The sequence below is a fragment of the Trachurus japonicus genome, chromosome 17 (assembly GCF_045865225.1).
Source record: "Trachurus japonicus isolate A0001 chromosome 17, Traja_1.0".
NCBI classification, from domain to species: Eukaryota; Metazoa; Chordata; class Actinopteri; order Carangiformes; family Carangidae; genus Trachurus; species Trachurus japonicus.
In genome coordinates, this window is record NC_140923.1 from 37,506,747 (window position 1) to 37,524,047 (window position 17,301).

A 17,301-nucleotide genomic window follows, 5' to 3' on the forward strand; every position below is an offset into this window, starting at 1 on the left:
ATTCTTTGTGAATACGGCCCCAGGTGTCACAAGTCATACCATACATTTGCATTGTGCACAACACAAAGTATGTCTCAGACAGTCATGAAAGTCTGTGTTGGTTGAGGGCGATCCTGACTCCTCCACTGTATCCTGTATACAAATGTAGTCACATGGGTGAGGAATCCAATTTGAAACGGCAGTGTTAAGTGCAACAGCAGATTAAAGCAGAGCGGGGGATGGGGTCGGCCTGACCAGTTGCACTAATGACTTTAATTCTTTTAGAGAATGAAGATATCTATGTCAGGACAAAACTGACATTGATCTTTCAGTCTTTGTCTACTTTGTTGCATTGATGTTATTCTCTGCATTTGGTTTAAATAAAGCACTTGTTCACTTGCTCATCTTCTTCCATTGTCCTTATGTAGAACATCTACAGATATCAAGATAGATTTTTTTTTTCTTTTTTTCAAAAGTTAAGATATTCCCTCTGAGCTTGTACCGTTCAATTTTACAGTTTCTTGTATTCCAACAGAAAACATTCAAACTCCGCTGTCACAGGGGAGAGGAGCGCAACAGAAGAGTTAGAGCTGGAGAGAGAGCGACTAAAGGGATTATCATGCGTCAGTTGAAGTGAATGTCTCTCATCCCATTGCTGGCCATCATCAAAGGGAGACTAGTGTTTCTCCACAGGGAAACACGGGATTAGTTTCCGTTACAATTTCAAACCAAGACGGCAGCCTGCTCTACTTTTCCGGAGGACAACTTCCACTTTAACTTCTCATTAAGACTTCAAGGATTCAGGAATTCACACTGTCTGTTCGATGCCTTGATTATTCGACGTGACAGGGGCTTTTGATACCGCTGTGGAGACTCACCGTGACTTCTGCAGTTCGTGAATCATGGATACTCAGACTCAATTTGTCATTGATGTTCTCATTGAAGAGGAACTTCCAAATTTTATTGACTATGTTTGGTAATTTCATCAGTACGGAGAGATCATGCATATGATCAAACCTTTTTTGGTGACGTTGTCTTGTGGATATCTGGGGAACTATAATGTCTATAGGAAGCTGAAAATATGTATTTGAATATGACAGATGAATGGCAGCAAGTGGAGTGAACTCATACTCACCCTGTGCTGTTGGTGGCCCTTGACTCTTGGGAAACCAGGCAGAGACAGAAAACGGATAGAACAGCATTCAGTTGTCTGTCAGGTAGGATGAGATACTGTGTTGTGGCGGGCCGGTGGACGTAAATTCTAGGTCCTCTTTGAATTCTGCTGACACCCCACAGGCATTTTTTTGGCTTGCTGGGGTCAGGTAGGGTTTAAATGGTGTTAATAACAGAGGAACAAGCTGAAGGTTCAAAGGTACAAAAGAATGGAGTGGCTGGAGGAGTTGGACATTGCAAGACTGAGTTCAGGACCAGTCAACCAGCGCTGGGCATGCCAGTCATGTCCATCTCTATGGTCGACGAAGCTGAGGATGAGTGCGAGGACTCACAAGAGGATGATCACGAGGACTACGAAGTTGATTACACACGGAACTACTGGGAGGATGAGGACGATATCTACCAGGAGTTTGAGGAGCTGGACTTTGAGGCCCTGTCGGACCGCTCGGACATACGGAGCATTGCCTCTGATGATTCCTTCTATCCCCTCGACAGTGCAATCGCCGCTCAGTTGTACCGCTCGCCGAGCCCTGAAACCCCCGAGCCCATCTCCTTCTTCAAAGCATGCTGTGAAAACAACGCCATCATTGTCAAGGTTATGATCAGACAAGGAGTGACCGAAGAGGAAGTGAAGGAGACAGATCGAAACAGAAGAGTAGGTCGCTCAAAGCATTTTGATGAATGTTTGGTTTTCAGCAACCAAGACCAGAGAGGTCTACTGAACCTCAGTGAGGAAAACCCAAGTTGCTCACACTGATTATAATACTTGAAGATACATGATCATTCCTGACTTTTAGTTACACACAATTGACTGTGTGTGGTTTCAGTTTTTAAGATGCATTTGACTACTTAACAGATAGTCATTGTTTTGCAGTCATTTACCTATGCCAATGTTATGAAGTCAACTAGTAATAGGTCTTAGTTGGCTGCACTGGGCTACTTTAAAATGCTTTCATATTGACAGCCAATGAAATCAAACTAAAGTTGGACTAAACCCAATTTGGAGTCAGTTGATCTTCATACCTCAGAATAGGAATCAGAAGAACCACTGACATCTACTCTCTAGTTGTTGCTCACCACAAAGTCTTGTCAGATCAAAATTCTGACTTGATCTTTAAACACTTGTACTGACTTTATTATTAAACTCAAAGGTCAATTTTGAACCTTTTGAAAAATGTATTCCAAATCTGATGTGTCTGTGGTTTGAAAATATTAAGCAGTGATGTCAAGTTGAGGTAAACACACTAAAACATGCCATCACTGGTGTAGTCCTTTGAAGTTTGATTACTTATTTTGATAGTATCATTGGTTAGTGTGATTAGAGTTCAGGTACAACTGTGAAACCGATGTGGACTCACAGTGTTAGTGCTATAACACTGTTAACTGTGTTGATATAATGATGTGAGTCAGGACACATACAGTTGTGGGTCAGAAAACAAAGAAAAAGATCTTTATGTCTATAATGTAAGCCCTACGTCAGTGTTTACGATGCATGCAAAAAGTAAGGCATGGTTACGTTATGTAATGAAGCATGAGCAACATGTTGACCCTGTGTGAAGTCAGCAGTTTTTTTCTCACTGGCAGCCTCATCAGGTTTTGCCAAGAGGCCAGCTAATCCTGGTGCAGCTCCATTGAGAGTCAGATCTTGAAAGCGGATTCAGAGCAGTTGGTTAAGGCTCCAGCGACAGATGGGGAGTGTAAACTGAACAGTGACAATGTCAACAAGCAGCTTGTCAGCAGGGCTCAGCTTTTAAAGGGCTCCCTAAGACACTGACCTGAGCACTGGCTAAAAGAGACACTGGATGCTAATAGAGCTGAGGCAGACAGAGGGATTGTCCTGGAGGACTTGTGACAGTAATGTCTTTCAGGACACCTGCTGTTACAAGAATGTATACGTTGCCAAGACATCAGATGTTTGCTGTGATACTGAGGAAAACGTTGACCTCCAGCCTTTCAGTGGTGGTTTCTATGAAAACAGCTCTGACCGCCCATGCTGGGTTAGAGGATGGACCAGCCAGCCACCCTCTTCAGTGTACAGTCCCTATGGGGAAACCTTTCATAGATTTAGAGCGTACAAACAATCGACTGGCAGCTTACTCCAAACTGGATGCCGTATCTATTCAGTTAGAACCTACAATAGATGCAAACCTTGGTATTCATGTTGTCAGTGTAAGTGTCAAGAATCTTTTTTGCAGAAATAAACCAGCTAGGAAATGTAACCTTTAGTCCTAGGGGTGTCTATTGATGTGTCACTTCATCAAGATTTATATTGACATCCTTGGCGTAGTGTCTGATAGAAATGTATTTACTATAACTATGTTTGTTTGAGAGCTTCAAGCTGAGGCAGTGAAATGGGCTACCCTTGAGCCTCTCTCAGTGAAATCAGAGTCTGCATTCAAAGTTTGGGTGAACTGTTTACTTCAGTGTAATAGCTGGTTTGATGATAAACTCTGTGATCATAAGACCAATGTTCTTATTTTCCTCTCTGTACTTGTAGTGACACCATGTTGATGAGAAACTTTTGTCATTTACACGACAGGAATTACAAGTGACTGACCTCATTTTACTTCACGTTGGCTCCAAATCACAGGTGTAAACCACCAGATCCAGTTTGTGTTGAGCTGTGTCCTCAGGCTCTCAGTGATAGGCCTACAGCTTATGTGTCCAAAATACCCCCAATTACTTTCACTGTGCTTTTATCTGCATAGATAATACTGCAGCTAGCTACAGTAAGCTACGTTCTGCATACAGATTGGTGGGATAACTAAAGCTAACAGTGTGAAAATTCAAGCCCTGACCATTTTCATTGGTTTCTGTGGTGACATACACTCTAACTCTGATGTAACAGTCATTACCCTCAGATCAAATCAGCCTGTTACAGTTTGGACAGTTTAATGTTTGGCCACATGGCCACTCCAGCTGGAAACCCACGTTAGTTTGAGTTAACAGTTTATTACGGTGTCTCTATGTGTTTCGCACACACTGTTAGAAGCGGCCTCTTACCACGCTCCCAGGCAGGATGGCCGACAAGCTTTATTTCTGCTGCAACGGTTTTCTCTTGTGTGGAAATATGACATAAAAAAAGTTTCACTGTAGCCCGGAGACACAAAAATACTGGTGTTTCTAAAAAGCCGAGATCAATCAGAGACAAAGAGAAAGGCAGAAAATTTAACCACTCTTGTTTTTGTGTTTCAGTCTGGCCTCATTGTGGCGTGTTACCATGGCTACGTGGACGTGGTCATCGCCCTCTCACAGTGCCCGTATCTGGATGTCAACTGGCAGGATAATGAGGGCAACACCGCTCTCATTACCGCAGCCCAAGCAGGTAAACCCTCCCTGAGCACCTGTATATTCTCTTTCAGAGTTTATTCTTCTGTTGGTATAATTATTGTAAACAAATTACACAATCAAGCAGAGCGTCCTTATTAACCGCTGTCTTCAGGGTCACTTATCAGCCCAATTACACCTCTCCTTCAACTGTGTTCTGTAATTAACTGAAATCATTTAGTTAAAGGAAGAGTTCGACATTTTTGGGGAATTGCACTTGAAAAAGCAATTAGATGGAAAGATTGATTCAACTTTCTTGTTGGTAGGGTATAAAACTAAGCTTTTATCAACAGCCTGCTAATTTAGCTTGGCAAGCACAAGCAATCATCTGATTCTCAAACAGATCATAGATTTGCCAAGAGTTTAGCCTGATTAGCCACCACTTTGTTGTCTGTAATCACAGAAGTGAGACAAAGGATGAAGCAATGAGCAAATGATGAGGGATTTGGAATATAATAATGGACACATCTGACCTTTTTTTTTTTTTTTTTTTTTACTGATTTTACTTCGTTTTGAGACTGAATCAGCTATTGGTGACTACAACAATGTCACACCTGCTAAAACCAATGATTTGAGCAATAATGTAAAACCAAAAATTCTGAATGCTGTTACAGCCCTGGAGCTGCTGTTTGTAGCTGCTGCTCAACAAGTATAATTTTCCTTAAATGGTGTTCTGATTGAAGTGGAAAAACTTGTCCCGGACAAAGTTAAAATTTGAGCAGCCTCATAAATAAAGAAAAACACTAGAGAGAAAAAAATCAATTCACTATTTATGCACTGAGTGAGTGAAATCCCTGCATGCTGAAGGTAAAAGTAGCAACTCAGTCAAAGCTAATGAAATCATCTGCTGCAAGTATCTATGTGAGTGAGACCATCAAGCAGATGTGCTCTGACAGGGATCCATAAAATGAGATGTGTGGAGATGATGGAGAGTTGAGCTCCTTCTCTTTATCCTCCTTTTTCTAGAATGTGGAACCGTTTTGTTGTTAAATCCAGGACTGAAAACCTTTGGATACGACTGCACAGACACGAGTTACATGATCAACTGTCAGCTGTTACTGTATCACTGAAATAAGACTGTGTTTTATATAAGTCCTGGTTTTCATAAGAATATATAGATATATTTGTGGTTTTATGAACCAAAAACCATCTCAGTGTAGTTTTACATCTCTCTGGACCCCTTGTAACACCAAGCTGGACTGATTTCTGAATCATTCAATTAAAATTCCCGGAGAAACCAAATTCTGCAAGGCTGAATGGTAGGTCCAGGTGGGTGGGGCCTGGGTCATGGATGTGAGCGGCGACTGCGTTGTTGTGACATCACAAAGTTACAGAAGTGGCGGCTGGTTTTATGGCTCAGTTTGTGAATACAGACTGTGTGCATTTCTCTGTGGACTGAGGCTCTGATACTTTTAGAGTCTTAATATAGAACGTAAACCTGCTTTATATTCAAAACATGCACATCTGCCGTAGCCTTTTTACCTTATGTCTACGAGCTATATAAAGGTAACTGCATTTGCTTGAAGTTCTTGAAAGCATTTCACCTTTCATCTTCAGTGTCTTCAATAACCTCAAACAAATCCAGCTGTCTTGGTATTGCCCCCAGAGATACCATGACCTGGACGACTTATGTAATATTACTCATAATCTAATGAGCCAGTATCTAATTTCTCTCCCACTGAGGCATTTTGCCTTGCATGCATTTATATTTCTCTCCCCCCTCTACTTTTGATGCATAATTTACAGTGGTAGAAATTTTATTGCAGAGAGTTGAGTTTCCAAATTGGTCCAAATTAAAGCTCAGAGCGTATTACAAGGTCTGGTGCTCGCAAGAATCACTGTTATTTACACAGCATTGGAAAGTACCATCATAAGTAATTTCATAATGATGCAGCCACGTGTATCAGACACAGTGCCCCGGCCTCTCATCTGCTAACGATGATGAATGGCTCACTGTGGCCTGTGATGAATAGCTGCAGACTACTCTTCATTTTCTGCTTCATTAAAAGAAGTATTGATCCTCTCTCTTGACAAAGTACTTTGCAACACCTCAGGGGAACAGGTGACCAAGACTCCGAGTCCACACACGTACACACACAAAGTGGTCAACTGGTTGAGAAGAAAAACTTTCCCTGAAACCTTTCACAAGGTAGAAAACGTTCAAGACCTGGGGCTTATCCATCTAGGTCAGGTTCAAGAATTAACCGTCTCTTCGCCTTTCCATTCGAGCGTGCCTCTGTCTCTAACAGTGTCTGCATAAAGGACTCCTGGTGCGTGTTAAAATCCTGCATTATGCTCACTTCAAGGAATTTCAGGAGATCAGACTGTTCCATTAGCTGGATTTAGACGTTATTTACTCAGTCAGGTCAGCAAGGAACTCAGGTTGTGAACATTTAAGATGCTGTGCTGAATGGTAAAAAGCTGCACTTTGACTTCAAGTTCCATTAGTCACAAAGTGAAGTTACTCATCCACTCCCCAAAGTGGCTGACAAATTGTGCACCTGAAATCAGGCTGCAACTTCCGCACAGAACTAGTGTGATGGTGACAGTGGCACTAGATGTTATTTAAATTCCCTTAAAGGTTACTGAATGATTGTTTTCACGCATAGTTACATGCATCCTCAACAGTTAGTGCTATTCGGCGATATAAAAAAAATATATTTGAGAAACAATTTGTGCCTTCAAATTCAGTTTGCATTCATAATATTACAAGCTGTGTGCATAAAGTTCATATTGATTACACTTTAACCTTTGTTAATAGGACGGTATAATCATAACAAAATTTTGTTTTAAGGTCTCATTTCCATTTTTTTTTGGACATTTTCATATCCATAGAAAGATATATTTGTGTGCAACTGTCCACTCCTGTCCAGTTGTCTGTATGTGCGTTATTTCAGCAGACACTCCCATAGGTCATAAGAGAGGGCTGAAAAACACATTTTCTTTTCATTCAGGTTGGAAAAAAGACCAGACATTTCCTCTTGTCATTAAATTAACTTTCAGAAACCAGATCCTGGTTGGATGGTTGGATGTTGGGTCCTGGCATGGCTGGCTGTTTTGTTGTGACATCACAAAGTTACAAAAGTTCTGACAGCTTGTTTTAAGGCTCAGTTTCAGAGTACAGGCTGTGTTGCAGTATTAATATAAGCTTGGGACTTTTAACATGATACCAAAGCGAGCAGGTTGGTGCTTATTACACAATACTCAAATGCTATTGTTAGCATGCTGACAAAGAGTGCGGAATATGTTCACCATCTTAGTTTAGGGTGTCAGCAAAATATAGGCAGCTAATGAGCATTAAGCACAACACATCCTTCCAGAACTTGTGGAGATATTCTGTCTGGACCAAAATAGCGGACTAACCCACTGACCGACATTACCATCAAGCTGCACCATTGGCACGGATTCAACATTCACTGCTAAAACCCGTCTGTCTTCATGGAATTACGTATACAACTGGACCACGAAGTGGCACATGGACACTATCTCTAATAGGAACAGTAGCTAGTGGTGACTGGTGAGATGAATAGTTTGGTTTCTATATTGATGAATGTTTAAAAGGAGGTAAAAAAAAAAAAAGGAAGTTAAGCCAATAAGAAGCTTTACCCGTGACATTATATGTAGAACCTCTTGCTTGCATGAGACTGACTTGTCCATGTTTCTGTCTGGTCTGCAGGTCATATATTCATCTCCAATTACCTGCTGAACTACTTCCCTGGGCTGGACATTGAGAGGAGGAACTGTCACGGTTTCACAGCTTTGATGAAGGCTGCCATGCAGGGCCGGCCAGAGTGTGTCAGGGCTCTCATGTTGGCTGGTATGTGTAACTTAAGTGAGATTTTACAGAAGAACATAAACCACTGATGTGTTTCATGTCCGGAAATAAATGGGCATCAATTCTAGAAAACACCATTTTGAATGAAAACCTTTATTCTGATTACAAGCGACAATATTAGCGATGAGAAATTTTGTGATTCATGATACAGGGATATAACTGACTTGACTTGTTCCATGTATTAGATTTTTGTAATGTAAGGGTAGAAATTACTTGTTGTTAAATGTATTCAATCAAGCAGATTATAGTACAGCTGCAACCACAGACTGTCCTTTAACTGTCCCTAATCATCTTCAGGAAGTGATATCCAGGCACGGGACAATGGTCGCAAAATGACACCCAGGGAGTGGGCTCTCTTTACCGGCCGTTACGAGACAGCCAACCTGATACAAGCGCTGATGTTGAGGCCCTGTGCTGAGCAGTTCTGTGATACCTTCAGTCTGGAGTGGCCCCTGTTGGAGGTAAATACGTTCATTACATCTACAGTCTTAAAGGGATAGTTCAACATGGCATATTGGCCCATTGCCATAATCCCTATACAGTCATAGCAGTAGGTTTGTTACCTTTAGTTGTCGGTGCAAGCTGTTTTTGGAACGGCGGAGCAGAGCCGCGAGCTGCTCAGAGCTACGTTACAGAGGATAATGGGATTTCTTGGTTTCCCTCATCAAACTCATTAAATACACAATCAAACAACTCCAAAACGCTCTCATGGACAAGTTGTGACCTACACATTCACCACGCTATGAGATAATAACGGAACGTTATGAGACAGAGTTGTTTTCGAGGCAAATGCAGAGACTGCTTGCCGAAAAACTGCCCTCGACAGGAATGCACATCAGCGGTTTTGCATGAATTTACCTCAAAAACAACTCTGTCTCGTAACGTTCCGTTATTATCTCATAGCATGGTGAATGTGCAGGTCACAACTTGTCCACAAGAGCGTTTTGGAGTTGTTGGATTGTGTATTTGATGAGTTTGATGATGGAAACCAAGAAATCCCATTATCCTCTGTAGCGTAACTCTGAGCAGCTTGCTCCGCCGTTCTAAGGCCGCGTTCAGACTGCAGGCAAATCTGATTCAAATCTGATTCCTTCTCATATCTGATTTTTAGGGCTGACTGTCCACACTGTTTTTAGCAAGTGTCCAAATCGCATTTGGCTCTGTTCAGACTGGGCCACATTATTGACCCATCTGACGTCGGAGCGGAGGCTACGCCGTATGTGACAGCGATGCCTCGCGGATGCGGCGGCTACTCTCGCTGCAGCACAGTGATCTGCCCGGTGCTGCAGCCGCACTACCCCGCTAGTTTCAACCTCAGCCCGCCTGGTGTGTGTGTGTGTGTGTGTACCAGAGACTGGTGTGTATGTGTGTGTAGCCACAGAGACGGGAAACTCCAGCACCCCAGAGCTGGGAGCGCGACGTCGCCGTCACTCCTGTCGTCGACAACACGGTAATTTGCATAAAAGAAAAGTAACAAGAAGGAAATTTATATTTAACTGGAGCTCACGGGACCATACGGGACCTGTAACACAGTGACAGCGCCGCGTAGAGTGACGTCACGGACAGTCAAAACCGATCCGAGTGTTTGGAGCTGTTCAGACTGATCTGAAACTACCTCCCGGAGGTGGTTTCGATCCGTTTTGCAAAAATCGGATTTCATGTGATTTGAGACTGTTCAGACTTAAAAAGAGCTATCCAGTTCCAATCTGGATGGGCTAAAAATCGGATTTTGGCTGGCAGTATGAACGTGGCCTAAAAATAGCTTGCACCGACAACTAAAGGTAACGAATCTACTCCTAAGACTAAAGGGATTATGGCAATGGGCCAATTTGCCAAAATGTTGTTGAACTATCAAAATGGGTAGATAAAGAATACTGAATGTTCTTTATCTCCATGAAATACAGATTCAAAGTGGTGTTTCTTCTCCTGCAGGAACTGTTGGCCCAGGCCCAGGAACCAAAGTCCTGCTGGAGGCGTTTGATCAGCCTTTTCTCCTGCTGGCCCTATAGGTTTTACATGAATAACAAGGTAAACCCTGTGGATGAGGGCGTCCTTGAACACATGGTCCAGGTCACCACCAGTATCTCCAGCCCATTCATTGCCATAGCTTGCCGCACGGTGTCCCCGGGCAGCCCGCCGGCCGTCGGGAAGCGTCGTCCTGCCGTGCAAGAGATTCTGAGGAGGCAACGTGTGGCGGAGCTGAAGCGTCTGGGCCCAGACAGACTGAACAACTACAAGCTGTTTTTCCAGAACTCGCGGGTTCTTCTGGTTCCTAAAGCGAGGGACCGGAGGGCCAGCCTCCAGCCTCAGCTGTTCAGCGAGGTGGCAGCAGCATCCTCAGTGGCCATGAGAAGGGCCAGCCTCCTCCCACTCAACATGCTGCGGAGGAGCAGTGTGCGGCCGGGCATCGTGGTGCCCAAAGTGAGGCTGTGCAAAGCCCCTTCTCAGATCTTTGTACCAGACAAACTCAGGCGGAACAGCAACCACAACCAGCTCCAGATACCCAAGTGGGATTACAAGATGAAGAGAATAGAGAGGAAGCAGCGGGAGGAGAGGCAAAGACTGTTACTTCTGTGGAGGAGATGAGGGAAATAGAAGATGAGGACAAAGTAGGACATGACAGAGTACATTTTTCAAAGAACTGGGTGTGTGGAAAGCACGCACATGGTTCTTACAATGCAGTGTTGAAGCACTTGAAAGACTGACCGTATCAGCTAATTTTCATTTCTGTTTTGTTGACTTTGTTGGATTTATTGCCTTGTTCATTGCCACAGGAGATACCAGGATCTCAGGAAAAAAACGCATGCACTGTACAGTATTTATAGGTTCTGCTAGAATGCTGGCAGAAAACATTGTTCCATGCTGGCAGCTTAAATGTATGTGACAATGACATGTGGCCAAATGACAAATGAAAATCTGAGGCTTTCAGTATGCTTCAAATGAGGTGACAGAGCTTGTCAGATTGTCCAGTGCAGAAATTCCACTATGAAACAATATAATTTAATAAAGAAGCTAAATATTAATTATATGACTTTTTAATGCTAAAGACTTAAAGCAGAAGTAAGCGGAATGTTTGTGTTAAAGCAGAAGTAAGTGATATATTTGTGTTAATATAAGTCTTAAATAGTTATATCTTCCGACAGCAATCACTTACATAGAGTGTTTGGTCTGAAACACGGGTCTGTCAGTCGCTCTGCTCTGCTCTGAGCCGAAGAGAAAACATTTCTCGTATCCTACAGTTTTTATCCAATGAGGAGAGAGAACGGCATGCAGGGCTGTGTGTGCAGCCAAGGGATGCGCGTGAATGTGGTGACGTAGGGACGAGGACTGTTATGGTGCGTTCAAGGCAACTCGTAACTCGTGTTTTTCCGACCTGTGAAGTCGTACCAGTTCCATCTGGTACGACTTCACAGGTCGGAAGTTACGAGTGGCCGTTATAGTGACTTTTACCGGTAAAACAGGTCGGAAAAACACGAGTGGGTTGCCTGAAACGCTACAAAGTCGTAAGTTGTGACTTGAAGCTGTAATTTACGGTTTTCAAAAGCCTGCCTGGAACGCAGCATTAGCCAAAACGACCGGATCGCTTACTTCTGCTTTTATATAAGTCTTGAATAGTTATATCTTCCGACAGCAATCACTTACATAGAGTGTTTGGTCTGAAACACGGGTCTGTCAGTCACTCTGCTCTGCTGTAAGCCGAGGAGAAAACTTTCCTTGTATCCTACAACCTTTATCCAATGAGGAGAGAGAACGGTGTGTGCAGCCAAGGGATGCACGTGAATGTGGTGACGTGGGGACGAGGGCGGGGACTGCTAACTCCATCGGCTGACAGAAAGCTAGCCAAAACGACCGGATCGCTTACTTCTGCTTTAATGTATTCCATGTACTGTGTGCTGCATTCACACTCACACACACACTCAAGGTTCTGCTTGTACACTGGGTGTCTGCATAAACCAGCAAACACATGGGCTGTGCTTGCTACTCAGCTGATTGACAGGTTGGTTTGGTAGTCAGTCAACCATATGTCAGACACTTCAGAGGAAACATACTGATGTCTTTAATATGGTTATTTGGAATTTGCACTGACACTTTTGCTACTAAAAACTGAACCACTGAAAATCATCATCTTTTGCAAGAGAAGGTGAGAAAATAAAGAAATCAGGAGGGAACACATGAACAGAGAAGAGGTAGGGATTACTACATCCATCTCTCCTAGAAATTAAACTGCAAATGCATTATGTTGGAAACATAATCACTGTCTGGATTATGTTCAGCAGCAGCAGCAGCAGATTTTTTGAATGAACGAAGCATTGCATTCATTACATTCAACAGCAGAGGTGCCAGGAGCTGTTTGGGGTGGACGTTGAGTGAATAAAGCACAGACCTGGGTTCGAAGTCCTGAGTGCTTTTCAGGTTCTGGCAACAAAATTACTTCAGTAAACGTTAAGGCATACATTTTGTTCTGCATTGTATCTGAAGTCATAGTGGGTTGTTTTTCTTCAATAAACTAGACCATGATCTTTCCCTAACCTCAACCAAGTGCTGTCAAAGTCTAAACATAACCAAATGAAACTTCAATGCTGAGGTCACAACAAGAGGATGCTCTGCTGCCAGACTGGATAATCTGTTGGAAAAATATGTTGTGGCTGAACATTTTCTGGATAAAAATATACATTAACCCATATGAAATTTGCCAAATATGTAAATTAGCAACATAAATTCTCAATACATTGAAAAAGCATTTTTGCTTTTAGCTAACATTAGCATAAACACCAGTCTAGATGAAACATTGCATGTCCTTTCCTCCCCAAGAACTGTCTCCTGAAATGCAAAGCAATCTTCTTGCTTTTGTATTTCCATCACTTCTTCTTTTCTATTGAATAGGATGCTAATTTGTGTGTCCATAAGTATTCAAGGCCCAGTTAACTCTCTGTAGCGTCCATCTGCCCTGGAGAATGGCACAATAAAATCTTGTCTTTTAACTCTTTCGCGACCATTGACGAGTTAACTCGTCAAAACCGTTTTTTTCTTTTAAAGATTAAGATAATAGACACTCTGAGGTACCCTGCATGTGAATATGGTAGTCCTCTGATAGGTAAAAACTGTTTTAAACTACAATCAAAACATAATGTTTTTTATAAACTGTGTGATCTTGGTTTTGTCTGAGTAATCAGTCTCCTTGAATGCTGCTCTGGGGACAGCGTGCAGCGTGCTGTACGGCTGTCGGCTACAGTGTTGCGATTTTCTCGCTAAATCTGGTGACTTTCCAAACCCTCTTGGCGACTTTTTTTTTTTTTTTTACAAAAGCAACTGGCAACAAATCTGGCGACTTTTTCCGGTGCTGTTACAAACGTTTCTGGTTTGGAGACTCGGATCTGAAAGCCCGTTATCACTGCTGTTTTCACCGTGCAGCGGGCGCTGTGCAGCGGGTGCTGTCACCGGCCGCCCCCGCACCGAAGCACCCACCGGCGGCCAGTCACACAATCGTGTCACGGAGCTGCTGCGCTGCGGCCAGAGACCCACACCACTGCACTCCACGCTGCCACACCCCCCAGATTTGCCTACAAATATACTTATTTAGCCGTAGAAATGATTTGGGAGACATGCCACACTGCAGAGTTCCGGTAAAATGAGCAGATTGCCACTTGACACAAAAGTGCATTTTTCTCTGAAACTAGAGCGGGAGCTCCGTTTTTGGAGAAACCCAGCTCTCTTCTTCTCCTTCGTACTCACGAACGAAACGGCGGAAAAACTCGCCGTTTTTTCGAGGAGCACGTTGGAAAGCCACTCTTCAACCACATGAAAACCGTTTGTTTCTAGGTGATGTACAGAGTTCGGTTCGACGTGAGAAAAAAGGTAAAAAATAGCCAAAAACACGTGGTCCGGAGCAGATGTGCCGAGCAATTAGTGTGGTCGCGAAAGAGTTAAATGCCACAATGAATCAACAACTGTAAATGCTAACACAGCCCATGTAGCAAAAACTAAAGGACTTTGATGTTGCAGTACAGTTGTAGGGAAGAGACAGTTTTGATTATTAATACAAGTAAAAGTAGGTTACACTGAATCTGAAAAGAAAAAAATATATAAGGGAAATGTTGTAATTTGTTTGTCAGATATTAAGACTCCGGTCGCTGCCTTTTCCGCTGTTTTACTAACCCTCCTCCTGGCCATGTGCATTTGTTTTCAACAAAGCCGGCGAGAAATCAATCCATGGAGTGGTGGATTACCTGTTACAATGTGTATATTTGTGTAGTATTATCTGTCCTCCTGAGAACCAGAGAAAAAAAGTGTCTTACAATTTCTTTTTTTTTTGATTTCCTATCTGTTTAGGCCTAAAATAACACCTTACAATTTTTTTTTTTTCAATATATTTTTAATTTTAATTTTACAGCATGTCCACTGTAGAGGACAACAGGACGATTTCCGTGTGGAAATACAACTGAATTTAGATAATTATAGTAGTATAATAGTGATATTAACCCCAAAATACATTTAAGTAGATAAAAAATACTAACCCACACACCTCCAGCTGCTTCTTGCTAATGCAGAAGCCCTAACAAGTTGATTATCGAATGCAGTTGAAAAGTGAGTGACAATTAGTTCCAAAAACTGTGGCTCCATACAGCAGTGTTTTTTTTTTATCTGGCTGTCTGTGCTGAAGTCACTACAACTAGAGAAGTTTGCAGTCTGCAAACTTGATCTCTGGAGGGGGGGTTCTACTGGGTCTGATGGTGCATTAGACCATGGGTTAAACTTGTGCCGGAATATTCCTTTAATGCCATCATTTAATTCCAGTGTCATGGATGTGATCTGACTCCCTACTGACCAACCTCATAAGCATATTTTTTGGCAATTTGCAACAATAGTGACACATAGTACAGCAATAATCTAAGATTTAAATGCACTAACCTGAAACAAAACAAAAAAAACATAGCCTAGAAGTTAGTCTGGCCAACAGAGCATGACGACTTTCCTGCTCCCTCTCTGGCTCTGATTCTGTCTCATCAGATTCTCCTACATCTTCTTCCTCTCCTTCTTCATCACCACCTTTCCCTATCATAGGCTGATTCTCATGCCCATCCCTTTCCTCATCTGACAGCTCTAAATCTGAATCTCTCTCCATTATCTACTAGAATCCCCTATGCTTCACTTCTTTCTCCTACAACGATGTGCAGTCATTACAGTTACATTAAAATGGTCCTGGTGTCCACTACAGTTGACATTCATAAAAAGGACTGTTATTTCAAAACAGAAATTATGAAACTGTTTTCAGATGTAATAATATGCTATTGTTATTGACATGTTAACAAACAGGAATATATATAATTATCCTGGTAAAAATAGCAATAGATAACAAATATTTGTGTTACCCCTCCTCTCTCCATGAAATGTGCGTTTTGGTATGGCGGCCATCTTGATAGAGAAAAAAAGTAAAGTTCCCCCCATGCAAACCCATCACATGACACATCACTGGAAAGCCCAGGGTGTCCTCTACAGAATACTATAGAGCTTGATAGGGTAGGAAGAAAATGTCCACTACAGAGGACACACATGCATGGGCCGGGTCTCAATAAACAAGAGATGCAGGATATGGTGCGCGTTTGTGTCACGGTGCCACCAAGACGAGATCTGGGACAACCGGTTGGAGGCTCTGATCTTACAAGGTTGGTTTTCAGCCAAGAGACACTAGATGGAAGTCAGTGAGCCTCCATTCTCCCTGTAACAAATTACATGTAATTTATTTAATCGTCACTTGAAGCTGTTTAATTAAGGTAAAAATGTAGCATAGTTAAAGTAAAAAACTTGCATAGTTCCTCTTTAAAAAAGCAGGAAGGTGATGGCCAGTCGCTGGGATGTAAACACAAGGGAGAGAGGAGCTGCGACTGCATCATGGCCAAATCAAGATGGGTGACGGGCTGTCCCAGCAGAATGCCACAGGAAAGAATCACCAAGCGAGAAGCCAAGGAGCTATTAACGGTGATGCAAAGTGCAACAGGTATTTGTGAGGGATGGGAAGGGAAGTGCTGAGCTGAGGAGCCAGCTCGCTCAGGCTTTGTAAGGGCTTTGTGGAGAATTTGAAAAACAGAGCCAAGAATAAACAGCTTAGCGCTTAACTGTGTCTAGTTGACTTCCAAAATAATCACGTAAGATAGTCCACTGTTTGGTGCTACTGTCCTGTATCTCCTGCGAGATGAGTACGAGGGCTGTCATACTCCACTGTGAAGTGGAATTTTGCATTGTAATAAATTTCATGATTGTAATGTTAGTGGTTGAAATAACATTGAGAGGTTTCTGTTCTCCTCAACAACAGGTTTTTTTTTGGGTTTTTTTACTGAAATCTTTCTGAACAGTGTCATCAAACTGTCTGATGGAGGAGCTGATGAATTTGTTGATGGACTCATCAATGTTGCCTCCTCTTATTACCATCTACTCGGGTTAATGAGCAGTGGATATGTCACACTACACCTGCAGACAACATTCAGCACTGAAATACAGTAAGCTACACCCACATGAAAACAAAATGAAAATTTCAATTTCTTTCTTTAAAAAAATAAATAAATCCAAAAATATGTTTGAAAACAAAATGAAACCAAGATCTTTATCAAGGATTCTAAACATGGTTTAAAGGTTTAAAGCAGGGTTTCTGCATCACCAATGCTGCAGATATATTCTGATCAATGGAAAATGCAAAAAACAATGTCAAGATTATTTCTTAAGATAGAATGATTTAAATGTAACCGTGACTAAGGGTACAGGTTACATTTTATCCACCCAAAAAACATGCATCAAAACAAAGTACAATTATTGGAGTGTGTGTGTAATTGATAATTACAAAAGTGAAAATACTTCATGATACAGAGTAGAAGGAAGATATTTGTGACCAAAAATGTATGTTTTAGCAATGACATGGTAAATACAAAATGATTTAGCCTACTGAGCACTGCATCACTACAAGAATCTCCAGCTTGACCTAAACCCTGGCTGCT

The 17,301-nt window shown here is 42.2% G+C and overlaps 1 protein-coding gene across 1 annotated transcript; it reads left to right on the plus strand.

Moving 5' to 3' along the window:
- Window positions 1-749: 749 nt before the first annotated feature.
- On the plus strand, window positions 750-11,328 carry ankrd33bb (ankyrin repeat domain 33Bb). Its single transcript, XM_085805900.1, has 5 exons — window positions 750-1,807; window positions 4,348-4,477; window positions 8,156-8,296; window positions 8,612-8,775; window positions 10,247-11,328. The coding sequence occupies exons 1-5, from the start codon at window positions 1,313-1,315 to the stop codon at window positions 10,898-10,900; spliced, it is 1,584 nt and encodes a 527-aa protein (XP_085662026.1). The 5' UTR covers window positions 750-1,312; the 3' UTR covers window positions 10,901-11,328.
- The last annotated feature ends 5,973 nt before the right edge of the window (window positions 11,329-17,301 follow it).